This window comes from Amphiprion ocellaris, chromosome 16 (genome assembly GCF_022539595.1).
Source record: "Amphiprion ocellaris isolate individual 3 ecotype Okinawa chromosome 16, ASM2253959v1, whole genome shotgun sequence".
In the NCBI taxonomy this organism is placed as follows: Eukaryota; Metazoa; Chordata; class Actinopteri; family Pomacentridae; genus Amphiprion; species Amphiprion ocellaris.
In genome coordinates, this window is record NC_072781.1 from 20,687,992 (window position 1) to 20,704,741 (window position 16,750).

At 41.4% G+C, this 16,750-nt stretch overlaps 1 protein-coding gene across 2 annotated transcripts in view; it reads left to right on the plus strand.

Annotated features, from left to right (window-relative positions):
* zswim8 (zinc finger, SWIM-type containing 8) overlaps nt 1–15,929 on the plus strand; it is a 54,297-nt gene extending 38,368 nt beyond the window's left edge. Inside the window, exons 14-27 of one of the 2 annotated variants that reach the window (XM_035944728.2) lie at nt 102–200; nt 372–496; nt 3,320–3,641; nt 4,528–4,683; nt 4,917–5,139; nt 7,565–7,854; nt 7,995–8,218; nt 8,679–8,729; nt 9,106–9,603; nt 11,533–11,710; nt 11,882–12,055; nt 12,141–12,260; nt 12,668–12,846; nt 13,161–15,929. In XM_035944728.2, coding sequence (XP_035800621.2) covers nt 102–200; nt 372–496; nt 3,320–3,641; nt 4,528–4,683; nt 4,917–5,139; nt 7,565–7,854; nt 7,995–8,218; nt 8,679–8,729; nt 9,106–9,603; nt 11,533–11,710; nt 11,882–12,055; nt 12,141–12,260; nt 12,668–12,846; nt 13,161–13,364 — 2,843 coding nt within the window. In that variant the 3' untranslated portion in view covers nt 13,365–15,929. The remainder of the gene's footprint in view (nt 1–101; nt 201–371; nt 497–3,319; nt 3,642–4,527; nt 4,684–4,916; nt 5,140–7,564; nt 7,855–7,994; nt 8,219–8,678; nt 8,730–9,105; nt 9,604–11,532; nt 11,711–11,881; nt 12,056–12,140; nt 12,261–12,667; nt 12,847–13,160) is intronic. The other variant, XM_023262805.3, reaches the window with a different exon arrangement.
* The last annotated feature ends 821 nt before the right edge of the window (nt 15,930–16,750 follow it).

Sequence of the window (16,750 nt, forward strand, 5' to 3'; positions counted from 1 at the left end):
CGACAGAAGAAATATTATTTTTGAGGCCTAAATTAAGATCTTATAAATGAGAACTTCAAGAATTAACATCCCTGTCACTTGTCTCCATATTGTTTGTGCAGTTGTGTCCCCAACGGGTTCCCGTCCCCCCAGCCGCAACCGTAACAATGAGATGCCCGGGGATGAAGAGCTGGGCTTTGAGGCTGCTGTTGCCGCACTTGGTAAATGTGTTCTTTTTCTTGCATTTGTGTGTGAATAAGATTCTGTCAGTGTTTGTCAATAGCTCCTTTCCTATCCTAATCAATTCTCTCATATCCTGTCTTTGTATGCACCGTTCATGGTCTCCCACAAACTTCCATCTGTTTCCTTCCTCTTATTTCCAACCTCTGCAGGTATGAAGACCACAGTTAGTGAGGCAGAGCATCCTCTGCTGTGTGAAGGAACTAGACGGGTGAAGGGTGATCTGGCTCTTGCTCTCATGATCACTTACAAGGATGACCAGAGCAAGCTCAAGAAGGTAAGGCCCAGTTGTTTTCTGTCAGAACTGGATCTTCAGATTTGCTATCTGACCACATTGAAAATGAAATGTGTTTATTGTCATTATGGACACATTGGAAAGAAGGAGATGTGTAACTGTACATAAAATTCATGGTTTGGTATGAGCCACAGCTTTGGTAGTTATTTTGTGCACAACAAAGAAAACAAATAAGATATATAACTTCTCTTTCGTTTAATTAAACAAAATATCCATTTAATATAACATTATGACCACCTACCTAATATTGTGTTGGTCTCCTTTATGCTGCTAAAACTCCTCTGACCCAGTGGGGCATAGACACAGGACCTCTGGGGATGTCCTGTGGCATCGGGATGGTGGCGGTGAATTCTATGGGTCCTGTGGGTTGCAGGGTGGGACCTTCCTAGATCAGGCTTATCCTGGCACATCTCACGGATGCTCAATAAGATTTGGATCTGTGGAGTGTGGAATCCGGGTGAACACCTTACCTCTGTTGTGTTCCCTGGTCCACTCCAGAGCAGTTTTTGCGGTGTGTCAGGATGCATTGTCCTGCTGATGGTGGTAACTGGCATCAAGGACTGCTGTTGTCATGCGGGGTGTGGGGTTGGGGGGTTGCTTGACTGCAATGTTTAGGTAAGTGGTATATGTCAAACATCCACATGAATGTCAGGACTCAAGGTTTCCCAGCAGAACATTGCATTATGACAAGATGATCGATGTTTTTCGCTTCACCTGTCAGTTGTCATAATGTAGTGGCTTATTGGTATATGTTACTAGAGCAATTAAGGCACTTTAATGCTTCAAACTGTAAAAAGGAAATAACTCTGACTTGTTTGCTCTCAAAATTTTCATTAAGACAACGGAAACATACTCAGAGTGAAGTTAAATTGACCATTAAAGCCAGCACTACAATCTCAGCTGCAGTCACAGCTTCATTGGAATTGTCACAGAAGTGACTGCGGCTTGTTATTTACAAATGTGTGAGCTCTACATGATCGTGAGTTCACTGACCTGTGAACAGAGAAGTAGCAGGTTCTGACTGTGCAGGAAAGCTAATTGAACCTCCCACTTAATGTGTAGCTTTCTAGACTAAACCTGCTAGCATGCTTCACCTGGTGGCCAACAACTGGCACATTGCCAAAACGTTCTGGGTTGAACTTGTGCTTTCACCTGTGACAGCAATTGTTTGGCTCACAGAGTTAGCTGAACGAAAGAAATATCATACCGAACTAAACGATATACAGGGTGTCCTTGGTTTACGACGTCCTCAACCTATGGTGTTTCGTTGTTACGTCGGAAGCGGTTACATGGAACTATTTGTCAAGCGGATGAATACATCGTCACGTGCCACTATAAGACAGCTTTGTTTACATTCGCCAGTTATACGCCACCTTGGATTATGCTACATTCACTAACTTTTTGTCCTTTATTATGGCTCCCAAGCGTAAGTCAGACTCTTCTGATGCCGGTGCTTCAAAGAAAAAGGAGAGCTGACTCATACATGCATAAAAGTCATTGGTATTCATGACTTTTCCGAAGAACTGATCGATATCGTGATGCACATAATGGCTTTGTTTCCATTTTCGGTAGAGTTCCAACTTGTGGCAACAATCAACTTACGTCAGGCTGTAGGAACGGAACTCCGACATAAGTCGAGGACCCCCTGTACACTGAAAAGTCCATGACCAATACATACACAGTTACATCCCTAGAATTTGCAGTAAAACGCCAACCATTTCAGATGTTTTTTGTGACAAAAAAGGTTATCACCATTTTGATGTGTACAAGTGTTAGGGTTACAAGAGTCAAACTCTATGTTTACACATTTGATTTTCATTATTGTAAAAAACTTAACATAGAAATAACACAAAGACCCTTTTACAGTACACAAATATTACTATATTCACCGGTAAATGAGTTCCACTGGTGAAAAAGGGAATGTAAGAACCATAAACCCACAGCTGAAGAGATCAATATTTTCTTCAGGAGCAGGTGACGACCAAAACAGAGCTAAAAGGACATGCATGTGTTCCATGGACAGACTACAAAAGTAACATAAACTTGAGTCAAAATTGAGGCTAATGTTGTTCTTTGACTGCTGAATGTTTGCATAGGCATCTGCCTATTAAGAAATTAATCCTATCAATTATAATAATGTAATGCTCTTGCATTTCACTGCCTGTCCCTTCTATGGTTTTAGAAGATCTCGTTTAAGGACTTCAATTGGAAAACAGTGACACATTCACACAAATATTGATTAATGTATTCATTCCTTATCAATAAAGAAACGTTGGGAACAATGGTGATAATATGTACAGATTCCATTGCTGCCCTCTAGTGGCTACAAATTCAGTTATCCCTTTGATGCACAACATGGGTCAAAAGTGACCCAAATCTAATGCAAAATGGCTATCTCCTAACCCACACTGCGCATCAAAGGGTTAAAGCAGTTATAAGATTTAACTTTTCTGACTCACCGTCTGTAAGCTGTGGGTATAAGCATGTGGTTGGCTGCTCATTTCAGCTAGATTTGTACTCTCCTGCTGCTATCTGCGTGTTACTGTTTTCAAATTTCTTTTCCTGGACTGAGAGGTGAACAACATTCAACTGAAGATGAACCAGTTGCAGAAACATATTATTGTATGCTCTTCATAGTTTCCAAAGAAGATGAGTAAAATAGACTTACATTTACTCTATAAAACCTCAACAAATAAAGGAATGTGTATACACTGATTCTGATTCTCACACATACAGTGTACATTAACTGTTTTTGGTTTTCTTACCTCCTGTGTTCTCTCTTTCCTATGCTCCTCCATCTGTTAGATACTGGATAAGTTGTTGGACAGGGAAAGTCAGACCCACAAGCCCCAGACTCTCAGCTCCTTCTACTCGAGCAAGCCAGCAGCTGGGAGTCAGCGCAGCCCATCTAAGCATACTGCCACCAGCCACAGTGGGGTGACCGGAGCTACAGGGGGTGTCTCCAAACATGCGACCTCATCTTCTCCTGCAAGCAATTTGGCGGCCTCCTCCTCAAGCTCTTCCTCTGCTGTGGCACCTACTGGAGAGGAGGTGGCTCCTCACGCTGAACTGAACCCAGTGCAGAACAGTCCAGCAGGGGAGAGTACTGCTGAGAACAGAGAGCATGGTGAGAAATTCCACTTCCACCACGCTGTCTCTTGTCTTTTTGTAATGTAGAACATCCGCCGTAGCTTCATTGTCAAACCGTTATTTGACTTGGCATGTTCTCACTATGCAGTTAGGTTTCTGTACAATGTATGTTCTATTTTTGGTTGACAAATGTGCTTTTGCATTAAAATTAAAACACTGTAAGAAAAAAAAAGTTTATTATTTTCCATCAGTTATTTAAGAAAGCAAAAATGTGGTATATTCTAAACTTATCACACATAAAGTGAAATATTTCAAGTGTTGTTTATTTAGCGCAGATTCACAACATATGTCATCTCACAGCGCTTAGCATAGTAAGGTACAGACCTTATGAATTACTAACCGAAACATCTTATATCTTACTTGGACTAATGACAAAAAGAACTGGACTGTTGCTCAGTGCCCAAAGTCCTCTTTTCAGATAAAAGTACATTTTGCATGTCATTTGGAAGTCAGTGACCTAAAGTCTGGACAAAGAGTGGAGAGACACAGAATCCAAGGTGTTTACAGTCCAGTATGACATTTCTGCAGTCTGTGATGACTTTGGTGCCATGTCATCTGTTGCTGTTGATTCACAGTGTTTTATCAATTCCAAAGTCAACACAGCATCTACAAGAAAATTTTAGAGAACTTCATGCTTTCATCTGCTGACAACCTTTATGAAGATGCCAATTTCATCACTCTAGTAGGATTTAGCACCTACCCACAGGGCCAAAACTATTACTAAATGGTTTGCTGACCATGGTATTACTATGCTTGATTGGCTAGTGACTCATCTGACCTGAACCCATAGAACCACATATGGGGTAATCTTCTGATATTTGATTTACTGGATTTCTGATAAATGTAATTTTCTGTCCTTCCAGTTTCAGATGGGCCTCCATCCTCAAATGACCAGCAGAATGAAACAGCTCCATTTAAGCTTGAGACTACAGTGCCTAGTCGGCTGGCACTGGGGCTGCGATGTGGATACAGCCAACGCTGCTGGGGTTCACCTGTCCGGCAGAAGAAGAAACACACAGGTACACACTTGTTCCCACAAAATACTGCCTCCCTTGTTTGGAGAAACAACTTATCCATATTTTCGGACAGGCACTACAGATCGTTAAGCCAGGCTCATATATGTACTATATTTAATGGGTGTCACACATTTTTGTGTACTAGACTTGACAATGAAACAGCCTCATGTTAAAAGTGAACCAGTATTCACATTTTGGATACAAAACATGATTGGATGAACCTGTTGTTTGGACAGGTATGGCGAGTATCGACAGTAGTGCTCCAGAGACGACCTCAGACAGTTCCCCCACCCTTAGCCGGCGGCCGCTCCGGGGTGGCTGGGCAGCAACATCTTGGGGGCGGGGCCAAGATAGTGATAGCATCAGTAGTTCATCGTCCGATTCACTGGGCTCCTCCTCCTCCAGTGGCTCTCGCAGGGCAGGAGGTGGAGCAAGGGCCAAGAGCGCTGACACCAGCAGGTAAACATGCTGTTCCTCTTCATCAGGGGCTTTATTTGAAAATCTGTGGGTAAAGTCCATACTACAAGATGTGCACCAAAGGTAAAAATGATGCATGGCAAATAATAATCTCATGCAAATAATAATCCCATAAGCCTGTGTGTATGCAGGCTTTACATATCACAATGCTGACTGGTTTTGATGGACTCGATTGAATTTGTATTCCTATTGGTTTAGTGGCATTTTACTGTTCACAAGTCCTGCCGTAGTGCTCGAGTTTCGAACGCAACCTACTTGTCAACAAGCTTGTAAAGTTTGTGAAGGCTTTATGACTTTCCAGTGTGTCAAATCACTGAATTAAAAACAATAATAACACAGTAACTTATTATTGTGGAATCAGTATGTGTTCAAGCGGTCTCTTCCCCTCCTAGGAATCTGTCAGAGACAGTTACCACTGCACCAGGGCAGGTATGCTCCTTGCTCTACACTTAGACCTGGATACAGTGGTCTGCCTGTTAGTTTAATGCAGCCCAGCAAGTCAGTTAAAAGTTTTCAAATATGATTGAGAAAATATAAGGTGACTAGTCATCTTTAGAGCCAGGGACTAATCTCCTAACCTTCACCTAACCTTCTAAGGTTAGGTGATTAGATCTACTGAAAATCTACCAAAAAGCATGCCTCTCCTTAGAGGTCCTCCTCCAATACTCCTGAAACTGAGAGGAGTTCACTACATCTTCCTAGCAGAGGTATACACATGATAGATGAATTTAACTTAAAGCATTAAACTGTTTCATATGAAAAGCCAACCATGTACATGTCTGTGGTAAAAGCCTTCATTGAATGCTTAGGAGGTGCAGTCAGTGTTCATGCAGGTGGATAGTATTCATAAGCAATCTACTGAAAAATGTGCCCATTTTCCACAAAGGTGTACACATTTATCCTTCAAGTTTTTTGTTTTTACAATATAAGTCTCAGCTTTTCCGTTGTAAATTATGTATGCATCTATCAAGCTCTGTTTTGTGCATATGTAATTGCTATAAATCTATGTAAATGTCACCCTAGGTTACAAAAAACAAGCAAAAGCAAACTAGCCGAGTTACCAAAATGATAATAATAAACAGCAATAGATTGAAACTGAAGTCACAACTGTAAATTCTGTTCAAGAATTTTTTTTGCGAAGCTACCAAAGTGAATAATCTGTTTAACAATGCTAAATCAGAACTAAGACTATCAGTTATAAACAATCTAGGTAACTATGTGATCCTAACTTTCAAACATAGACCTCAGAACACAGATCACCTAAATTCACAATAAACAAGTCTCAAGAGAGGCAGATGTTACAGATATTATCAAAGCTAAAGAGAAACTGACGGTATAATCATGATCAGCACATCTGTATTGATTTAGCTCCACAGCTAAATCAATAAAGAAAGGGGTGATGCTAAGTTGGAAAATTTGTCAGCGTAGGAGCAGGCCTGCCTTGGAAGATCTGTCTGCATTGTCTGAAAAACAATCTGATGTCCAGTTGCCCTGCTGTGGATTCAAAATTGATTTTGTTCCATGCACTTTTTGAACACTTCAAATTCCTCCGCCAAGGAGAAGCTTAGACATGTTTTCAGTGCCGTTTGTTTCTTCGCCTGGCTTTCATTAAGATTACACAAAAACTACCAAGCCAAGTTTCATTAAGCTTGGTGGGGTGGTAGAGCAAGGACAACGCAATAAACCATTCAATTTTGGTTTATTAAATTTTTGGCTGCGTAATCTCTGAATAAACTTGAGGATGTAATTTTAAATGGATAAAACTGGCATTTTGCCATTAATATGCTCTTCAAAAGTGATGCTGACAAAATGTCATGCCTTTAGATTTATTTCAAATTAATTAAAAATCAATTGGAATTTTTGATCCATCAAAGTATTTGGGCTCTGATTTTAGTACTCTGTAGAATACAGCTTCAGGTTTTCAGGTAAGTCTCTTTTGTGTCCTGATTCGTGCAGTTTATTCAATTCTTCCTGGCAGCGCTCATGGAAACTGCTTTATGAAGGTCTGCCTCTTAAATGTTGTATGGAGTTTGAGTCTTTGATGTCCATGTAGATGTGATGCTAGCAGGAAAAGCCCAGGTAGAATTAATAAAGGCTTAGTTTCATAAAATGCCCCTGGAAGCCATGACGGTGAACAAGAATGCACAAAGGCAGGACCTCTCCGAAATAAAATTCACCCACATGTCAAAATGTCTACTGTGAAAAATGTCCGTTTGGAATCCTATAGCTATTTTTAACAGATTTACTAAAATGTACAAAAAACAAAAATGACAATTCAGTCCATTTAAAATGAACACAATAAAGTGTGCAAAAAGTAGCAATACTTACTCTACACTGTTTCAGTCTTTATTCTGGCCGACTAAAAATAAACTCTGATTAACTTGCCATACATATTTCCTGTGTTCAGGTACAAAGGACGACGTCCGGAGTGCCATGCGCCCCATGTGCCCAACCAGCCATCAGAGGCAGCAGCCCATTTTTATTTTGAGCTGGCCAAGACGGTGCTGATCAAAGCCGGAGGAAACTCCTCCACCTCCATTTTTACCCAGCCCTCAGCCAGTGGGGGTCACCAGGGGCCCCACAGAAACCTGCACCTCTGTGCCTTTGAGATTGGCCTGTATGCTCTTGGCCTCCACAACTTTGTCTCCCCCAACTGGCTGTCCAGGACCTACTCTTCCCATGTATCCTGGATCACTGGTGAGAGAGAAATAGTCAGAAAAATGAAGACCTAGATTATTGCATCCAGTGTTTTTTCTTTACTTTCTTGCTTCCTGTGACTCACCCATGTCCTCACTTCTCTTCCTGTCCTCATACCGTGTCTTCTCCCTTTTTCTCAGGCCAAGCCATGGAGATCGGCAGCGCTGCCCTCAACATTTTGGTGGAGTGTTGGGATGGTCATCTCACCCCTCCAGAGGTGGCATCACTGGCAGACCGAGCGTCAAGGGCCAGGGACCCCAACATGGTTCGGGCGGCAGCAGAGCTGGCCCTAAGCTGTCTGCCTCACGCTCATGCACTTAATCCCAATGAAATTCAAAGAGCCCTGGTGCAGTGCAAAGAGCAGGTACTGGTGACTGGCTTTACAGAATAATAGATCACACTGTTAAAAACACTGGACCCTGTTGATTGTAGGTGTGCTTTGTAGTGTACATCACTATGGTGTCATATCAGAGAAATGTGTGGATGTATAGTGCAAGTAAAGAGGCATGTGAAAGAAATAAAAACTAAGATAAGATAAACCTTACTGATCCCTCACTGGGGAAATGTACGTGTTTAATCAGCTAGATACAAATGAGGCATGGAAGATGCAAAACAGGAAATACAATAAGGCTAAAAAAACAATACAATAAAGACTGTGTACACCTTTCTCATGTATAGATGAGGCATGATGAATATACATATGGATATGTACAGATATGACATGTTGAATACTAGTAAGAATTTAGGAATAATAAAAGAGAAAACATCACGTTGTGAAATCTGACATTTTCATTGGAAGGGAATCTAATGGTGTGTTGCTGCAGGGGAAAAGCAGACAACATCGGGTCACTTTCCAGCAGCAGGGCATTATATTGGTAAGAAAAGTGATCCCGTCCCTGGGGCTACATTGAGGTGTCAAAGGAAGTGGGATATGAGGGAACAGACAAAACCAATATCTACTGCAGATGCATATCTGTTGCCAATGACATTTGCTTTTTCTGACTCATAAAATGGTCTTAAAATCAATTCATGTCTAGCTAGATGTTTAGGTTTCTGAAACCTGTTGCTGTGAAGTGAACCTGTGATCTTTGCTGATTTGAACCAGTGAAAAAGACAATTCCTGATTTATTGCCATTAAATAAAGCAAGTGATCAGTCTAGTGATCATAACGCTGTTCTCTTCTCTCATCATACATTTTCACCCTCTCAACTCTCATCCTATTGGTCCTCATCTCTCTCTGTCTCCTTCCAGGACAATGTGATGCTAGAAAAGGCCTGCATGGCAGTAGAAGAAGCAGCCAAGGGTGGAGGTGTGTACCCAGAGGTTCTGTTTGAGGTGGCTCACCAATGGTACTGGCTGTATGAGCAGTCGGTGGGAGGGGGCTCAGGCCAGCAGCGGGAGACCTCTGGGCGCTGTGGGGCCAACGGGGGTTCAGGCAGGAGGCCACCAGAGTCCAGCTGTGGTATTCTGGACAATGGAGCCAGCATGGAGTCCTCAGGGGTGGCAGCAGTTACAGCTTCAGTCACTGCAACGGCCGTTGTACCTGTCATTTCTGTTGGATCTACTATTTACCAGTCCCATGCCATGCCCGGGCAGGCTATGCCTCACCCACACAGCCAAGGCCTCCACCCCTACACCACCATCCAGGCTCATCTCCCCACAGTCTGCACCCCCCAATACCTAGGACACCCTCTGCAGCACGTCCCCCGGCCTGCTGTTTTTCCTGTGACTGGGGCTGCATATCCACAGGTCAGAACTCCTTTTTTTTGAATGATTTGACATTTTCCAGAGCTCTCTTGCTATTGTATGTCCTGAGCTGGAATTTGATACCACAGGTTTTGATAATGTTTTCAAACCACGAAGAAGTACACTACCAGTCAAAGGTTTGGACAGACTTTCTCATTCAGATGAATGAGAAACATGACATGTATGAGCAATTTTTAAAATCATTTCAATCATAAGTCATAAAAACATTTTGAAAGTGGGCATTTGCAGAAAACATTAGATACAATCTTCTTGTTTTGCTGATTATTTCCCTTATTATAGTGAATTAATGCTCACTATAACTGCCGGGAGTCCACGATGACCTTTTCAAACATTGTGTTTTGTTTATCCAAAAGTCGAACACTCAAAGTTATTCTGTGTACTGTCAGCACAGAATCCTTACAAGCTATAACCAGAAGGTTTTACATTGTTGCACAGAAAAAAAAGAAGCTTTTTAGATCGATTTTCAACAAACACCAACAAGTAGTAGTGTTTAGGCAACTACTCGTTTCAGCTCTGGTTGTTTATTTCTACATTGTCTGTTCATTACAAATTCTGTGTGGAAATCACAGAAATATTCAAATTGAATTATTGCAGGGTTGTATCCTTAGCTCGGATAGAAAAGTTGTGTTACTGTAAAAAAGGACATGGGGTAACTTACCTCACATGTATTTGAGCTGAAATGAGTAGTTGTATACACTACCATTCAAAAGTTTGGGGTCATCCAGACAATTTCATGTTTTCCATTAAAACTCAAACTTTGATTCATGTGCTAGCATAAATGCACAAGGGTTTTCTAATCATCAATTAGTCTTTCAACGCCATTAGCTAGCACAATGTAGCATTAGAACACAGTAGTGATGGTTGCTGGAAGTGTTCCTCTGTATTCCTATGTAGATATTCCATTAAAAATCTGTTGTTTCCAGCTAGAATTGTCATTTACCACATTAACAATGTCTAGAATGTATTTCTGATAAATTTAATGATATCTTCATTGAAAAAAAAAATGCTTTTCTTTCAAAAATGAGGACATTTCTAAGTGACCCCAAACTTTTGAACAGTAGTGTAATCATCATCAAGAGCTGGTACATAGTTAACAGAATATATACTAGCAGTTCTATCATTCAGCATTCATAACTAAAAAAGGCTACCTTCTCAATTGTTTTTCACTGGTTTACTTAGTCATATGACAAAGTCAGCTAAGTATCTTTAGGATAGAAATGGTTGGTTGAACTAAACAAGCAATGATATGTCTTCTAATCTAAGATGTCTATAATTATCTATATGAGCTCCAAAAAATTTGTTTCAGCTACTTCTATACACCTTCAAAACATTTACATATTTATGCAATGCCTATAAAAAGTATTAACCCCCTTTGGACAGTTTCCCTGTTTATTGCTATTCAACATTCAATCATGGGAAATTTAACTAGACTTTTTTTGACAGGAATTTACAAAAAAGACTCTTTTGTGTCAAAATGAAAACAGATTTCTATAAAGTAATCTCAAATAAGATATAAACTGTTAAAAAGTGATTGTATTTTTTTAAGTGACTCACTTAATCCATCACAGGTGCAGCCAATCAGTGCTGTAAGTAACACTTACTGGTTACTGTGGATACGACAACTGTTGCTCTGGAAGAGTGGCAAAGAGAAAGCAACCGTTGTAAAAGTTTATATTATATTTCAAATAGAATTCATCAGATGGCATGTGGGAGACTCTGACATCAACCGGAATAAAAGTCTGTAGTCTGTTGATACCAAAATTGAGCTTTTTGGGAATCACATCCTTCATATCTGCTGCTTTTTATGCAGCACTGTATATGCAACACAAAACTGTTGTGCGTATTTTTTATGGTAGTAGAAGTATGAGTGTATATCAGTCAGTTACTTCATATGTGTGTGTACTTTCTCAGGGAATGCACCCAGCCTTCATCGGCACTCAGTATCCGTTCTCAGTGGCTGCCGCCCCTCAGCCCCCTATGGCAGCCACGGCTGTCACTTTCCCTGGTGTTCCTGTACCGTCCATGACTCAGATCGCCGTCCATCCCTACCACACTGAGACAGGCCTGCCCCTCAGCACCACTGTAGCAGGTCAAGGACTACACTGAGTTTAAAAACGGCACTTATCATTGTTGTTTTAAATTTAGTCTATCTAGTCTATCTCTTGGGTATTGTATTAGTAAAATGAAAACGAGGTACCATGGATTGAGTTCATACATGTACGTCGGTGCTAATCACTAACATGGTCGTCGTGTTTTACAGTCGGCAGCGTCCACTCTGGCCCCACCATCCAGGCCATACAGGGAGCATCACTGCCGTCTCTCTCCTCCCAGCCTGCCGCATTAGTCAGCACACCTTTCCAAGCAGAAGATGACCAGCATAGTCAGCCGATCAGCCAGCAAGGCCTGCACTACCTGCATTCTGCCTACAGAGTTGGTAAGGAGATTGTGTTGTGTGATTACATTTTTATAAGTATTTACTACACATGCAAATGTGATATCTGATGTTTGTGTGTGTGAAGGCATGCTAGCGTTGGAGATGCTGGGCAGGAGGGCTCACAATGACCATCCCAACAATTTCTCCAGGAGCCCCCCTTATACTGAAGACGTCAAATGGCTGCTGGGACTAGCTGCAAGGCTAGGTGAACCTGCACATAAATGAAAGGAAAACAAATTTATCCTAAATTATTTTATATGTTTATTTGTAAAGTGATTTTCAACTGTTTCAAAGTGCTTCACATAGTTGAAGCAGAATTAAAACATTTCAAGACTACAAGTAGGCAAATAAATTAACTTTCCAACAATAACATAAACCAGAAAGAATAAAACCCATAATAACAAGACATGTTGATAGAAAAACAGTGTGTCAACATGAGCCAAAATGTATGTGAACTGTTTTCATGCTATAGCTGGTTTCATGCTTCTGAATATTGCCTTAAGTTTAACGTAAATATGTAGTGACACACACAAAGAACACTGTCCTGTACCTTCTTTTTCATGTCTACATAATTTGTCCTCTCCTTTTTTTTCTCTGCCTCCGTCCTGCCAGGAGTCAACTATGTGTACCAGTTCTGTGTTGGAGCAGCAAAAGGTGTCCTCAGTCCATTTGTCCTGCAGGAGATCATCATGGAAGCTCTACAGAGGCTGAACCCTGCCCACATTCATGCCCACCTCCGAACACCTGCTTTCGTCCAGCTTGTCCAGCGCTGCCAACAGGCCTACTTGCAGGTACAATACATGTGCTACCCTGCCTAAGATATTTTGCAGCTGTTGTGAGTAGTAACAAACAGGCATCATCGACCAAGTAGGACTGTGGTGGTCGTGGTCTGGTCTGATAATCAGCCTGAAGTGCAGTTATTTCACTATTTGTGCCCGACATCATATTTTGCTTTAACTAGTTTTATAATAACAGACATTTAAACCCAGTAATTCATTTCCCCTCAACACAGAAGTTGTGATAGAGGTTGAAAAGAGCAATAAATGTAATGTTTGTTACACTGATTTAAGACACAGTGAGTGACTGCCTCCCTCTCTCTCTGCAGTACATTCACCACCGGCTTATCCACCTGACACCTGCTGACTACGATGACTTTGTCAACATCATTCGCAGTGCTCGAGGTGCTTTCTGCCTTACACCTGTAGGTATGATGCAGTTCAACGATGTGCTGCAGAACCTAAAGAGAGGCAAGCAGACCAAGGAGCTGTGGCAGCGCATATCCCTGGAGATGGCGACCTTCTCCCCCTGAGTAGAACTGAACCCGAGGAGTAGCATCAAGATCCTCCAGCATTGCTACTGCCACTACACTGAGCTGGCCACATTTATGCTGTCTTGCTCTGTCAAAAACGTTGCTCCCTGCCATGTTGATTTAGCAATGTGTACACAGGGAGTACAGTCGGTTCCTGTTCCAACCTACATACTTCGTTTTTTTATGTGTTCATTCACCCTTGAGCTCAGTGGAGAACCCTGTTCATCTTCCTACTTGTCCTTATTCCTGACAGACTCCACACTCTAATTTTATCATGGTTCATATTTGTGTGACCGTGGAATTACATTGTACTCCTTCCTGTCTTCACTTCTCCTAAACTGAAGATTGATGGGGACCTCTCACCCTCCATACTCACTTCATGTCCAGTGTTTAGTAGTTTTGTTTCGTTTTGAATGAAAACCACTGAGTGCGACTCATTTTCATGCTGCAACATTCCTGTCCAGAGTGGGAGGTGCTGAGACCTCATTAACCAAAAGCTTGTCACTATGGATCTGAATCTTTGCAGCGTGGGACAAAAGGAAGATTTGCAAGGAAACAAGATTTAATATTGGAAACTTTACTGTTAGTACGGGTGAGGATTTTTCTGAATTTTGTTTAATCTTTTTTGATACTTTGTACAGACTATACCATGTATGCAGAGAGGAATTGGAAGAGAATGAGAGAATGTTGTTATGTCGTTATTGTGTGGGATCCATATTTACATTTCAGCTTGCCTGACAAGTGAACACAGCTCCAGACCAAAACCAGAAGTAACGTAACCACTGCTGAGTCGAGCAGGGCCTGCTAGGGCTTCTCCAGCCTGACTCTTCCTAACTGTTCAACACTTAGTCTTTTTTTATGACTTGTCAATTGGGTTTTGTTGTACATTTTTGGTGATATCTATTTTTTAACAACTTTTTTTCCCTAGTAGATGGCACAAGCTATCGAGTTTTTGTGTCATGAAATGGCACAGACTTTCAAAACCAATCCCTTTTTGCTATATAAATATGCTTTACAAAAGATTTGACATTTATCAAAGCAAATTGTCATATTTAGTCTGTCATGCCTTCTTACCACAACCACTACACAAAACTCCAGCTTATGTAAAACAGCATAAAAATTTGCATTACAAGACCCAAGACTGACTCTTAACATGGATCGAAATTCAATACACAGCCCCCCTTTATAAAATCCAAATAACTGGCTCGGCAAAATGCATCAACTAGGAGTCCATGTAGAGGATAATCCCCTACATCCAAGTTTAGAGAAGCAGGTGTACACCTTTTTTAGTGAAGGTGGTGAAGTTAGCCAGATAAACATTTGCCAAACTGATCAATTCATCCTCATCCTTGTTTTTTAAAAGTTCCACTTATTCTAAAAGCAAAGCATATAGTTTGAAAGCACTTCTGATAAAACATATTCCATTCATTCATTCGTCCATTAGCTATATCCACTTTACCCTGTGGGGTTTCACATGGGGGCTGAAGCCTATCCGAGCTGATATATGGCGAAAAGCAAGGTACACCTAAATAAACAGATTGTAAATCTTACTTTGTGTAGTGTGTCCAACTACATGTCTCGGTGCAGTGTCCTCTGTGGCTCATTTCAGTACACCAAACAGGAATGAGCCCTCTCAACCCCCTTGTCGCCTACCACTACTATGACTGGATGATCGACATCTCTGATGAATCAAAGAATTCTTGCCACGATTGATAACAAACTTAAACCATTCACAAAAAACTGAAGAAGAAGAAAGATCACTGAGGTCTGAGTAAACAGGTCTGGAAAATGTACATTTTTAACGCAAAGCACACACGAATAAGTCAGTCCATACAGTGGTGACCGTGGCTGTGGCTCATTTTTCAGCCTGTTTCTTTAAAGATTATACTTCAAAATGGAATACATACCATTGTAATCAGTACCACTGACTACTGTGTCTGTGTTTTTTTCATCTGAATTTGTAGGCTCCAGGAGGTGTTCAGTATCCCAAATTCACTGTGTGCTGCTTACTTGTCTCAGTGAGCTGTGATTTTGTGATACTACTACAGTGACTCCTTTGTAGACTGTCTCACATGTGGACAATGCATCTACTCCTCAAACGATCATACCTTCAGTGATGACTTTGTAACACAGTGGCCCTTGAATGAGATGGGGCTGTGGTTTTGCTATGAAAAGCCCAGCTATGCTGACCTGCGTAATGCACATGAGTCCAAACACTCACCCAGGCCTGTCAACAAATTAGACACGTGAGTGTGTTTGAGTGGCCCGTTTCTTCAGTGTGGTTAGCTCATAGACCATGGTGCTGTTATTTTAAGACATACTGATGCTCTCTGTCCAGGCAGCTGCTGTGGTTCAGAACGTGCCTGTCTAACTGGTTCTGGACCTCACAGGTGAAGGTGACTTAGTAGAAAATGTACTGTGATATTTTTGTATTCCTCAAAAGTGTAGCTTGATTGAAAAGTTCTATATGTGCTGATTGCAAAAGGTTCTAATTTAGAGTGAAAAGAATAAAAAAAAAGCAATACTAAAAGTGTAGAGTTTACTTAATAAAGTTCATTCAAAACACTCCCTTGCTGTGGCTGATGTCTGGGATTCAGTGGGGCTTGCCATTTGTGGCGTGAGGAGTGAGGAGAAGAATGCGTGTTGAAGTGCGTGAATAAACGCACAGCGGCTAGGATTTAGATGAAGTTTGCGACAACGCCACCCAGGGGACTTTCACCCCCGGGACATTCTATTCAATAGGATCAACCAAGGATCATTTAAACACTCTCAAGGCACACACAGGTTCATAATCACTTGGGCGAGAGACGAGTTCCAAAAAAATAATATCTTTATTTAATTACAATATTAAATATGATAAGTAAGGGTCAAGGCCACCAGGTTAAAACAGGAAAATAGAAAAACTCAACTTAAAAATTAAAGGGGTAGGCCGGCTTACCATGGCGGCAGGCAAGAATCAGAAAATCAAAGAGAAAAGGGGTCCAAAAATAATCCAGCTGTTACACGACACCAACGAAAAAGGGGACTTGTGAAACCACCACCAGGGATTGGACTGGAGATGATCAGCAGGTGTTCTGCACCGCAGCTGCCCGGAGTTCCATTGATGAGTGATTGGTGATGAACAGCAGCTGGACAGAGCAGCTCTGCTGAGCTGCAGCAGGAAGGTGGAGAGAGGAATAGGAGGGAGGAGGGGGAGAGGGAGGATGAGGGAGGTCAGGTGGGGGCTGAAGCTGGGACAGAGGAGGGAGCCCTGACAGGTTCTTAGCTGTATCATGAGGGCTATACAGACACTTTGCTGCCTCACCATACTGGCCTTTACTGACATAATTAACAAGGTGACTATGTCAACATAATTTCTTTCTTTTAGCTTTTAAATATCCAACTGT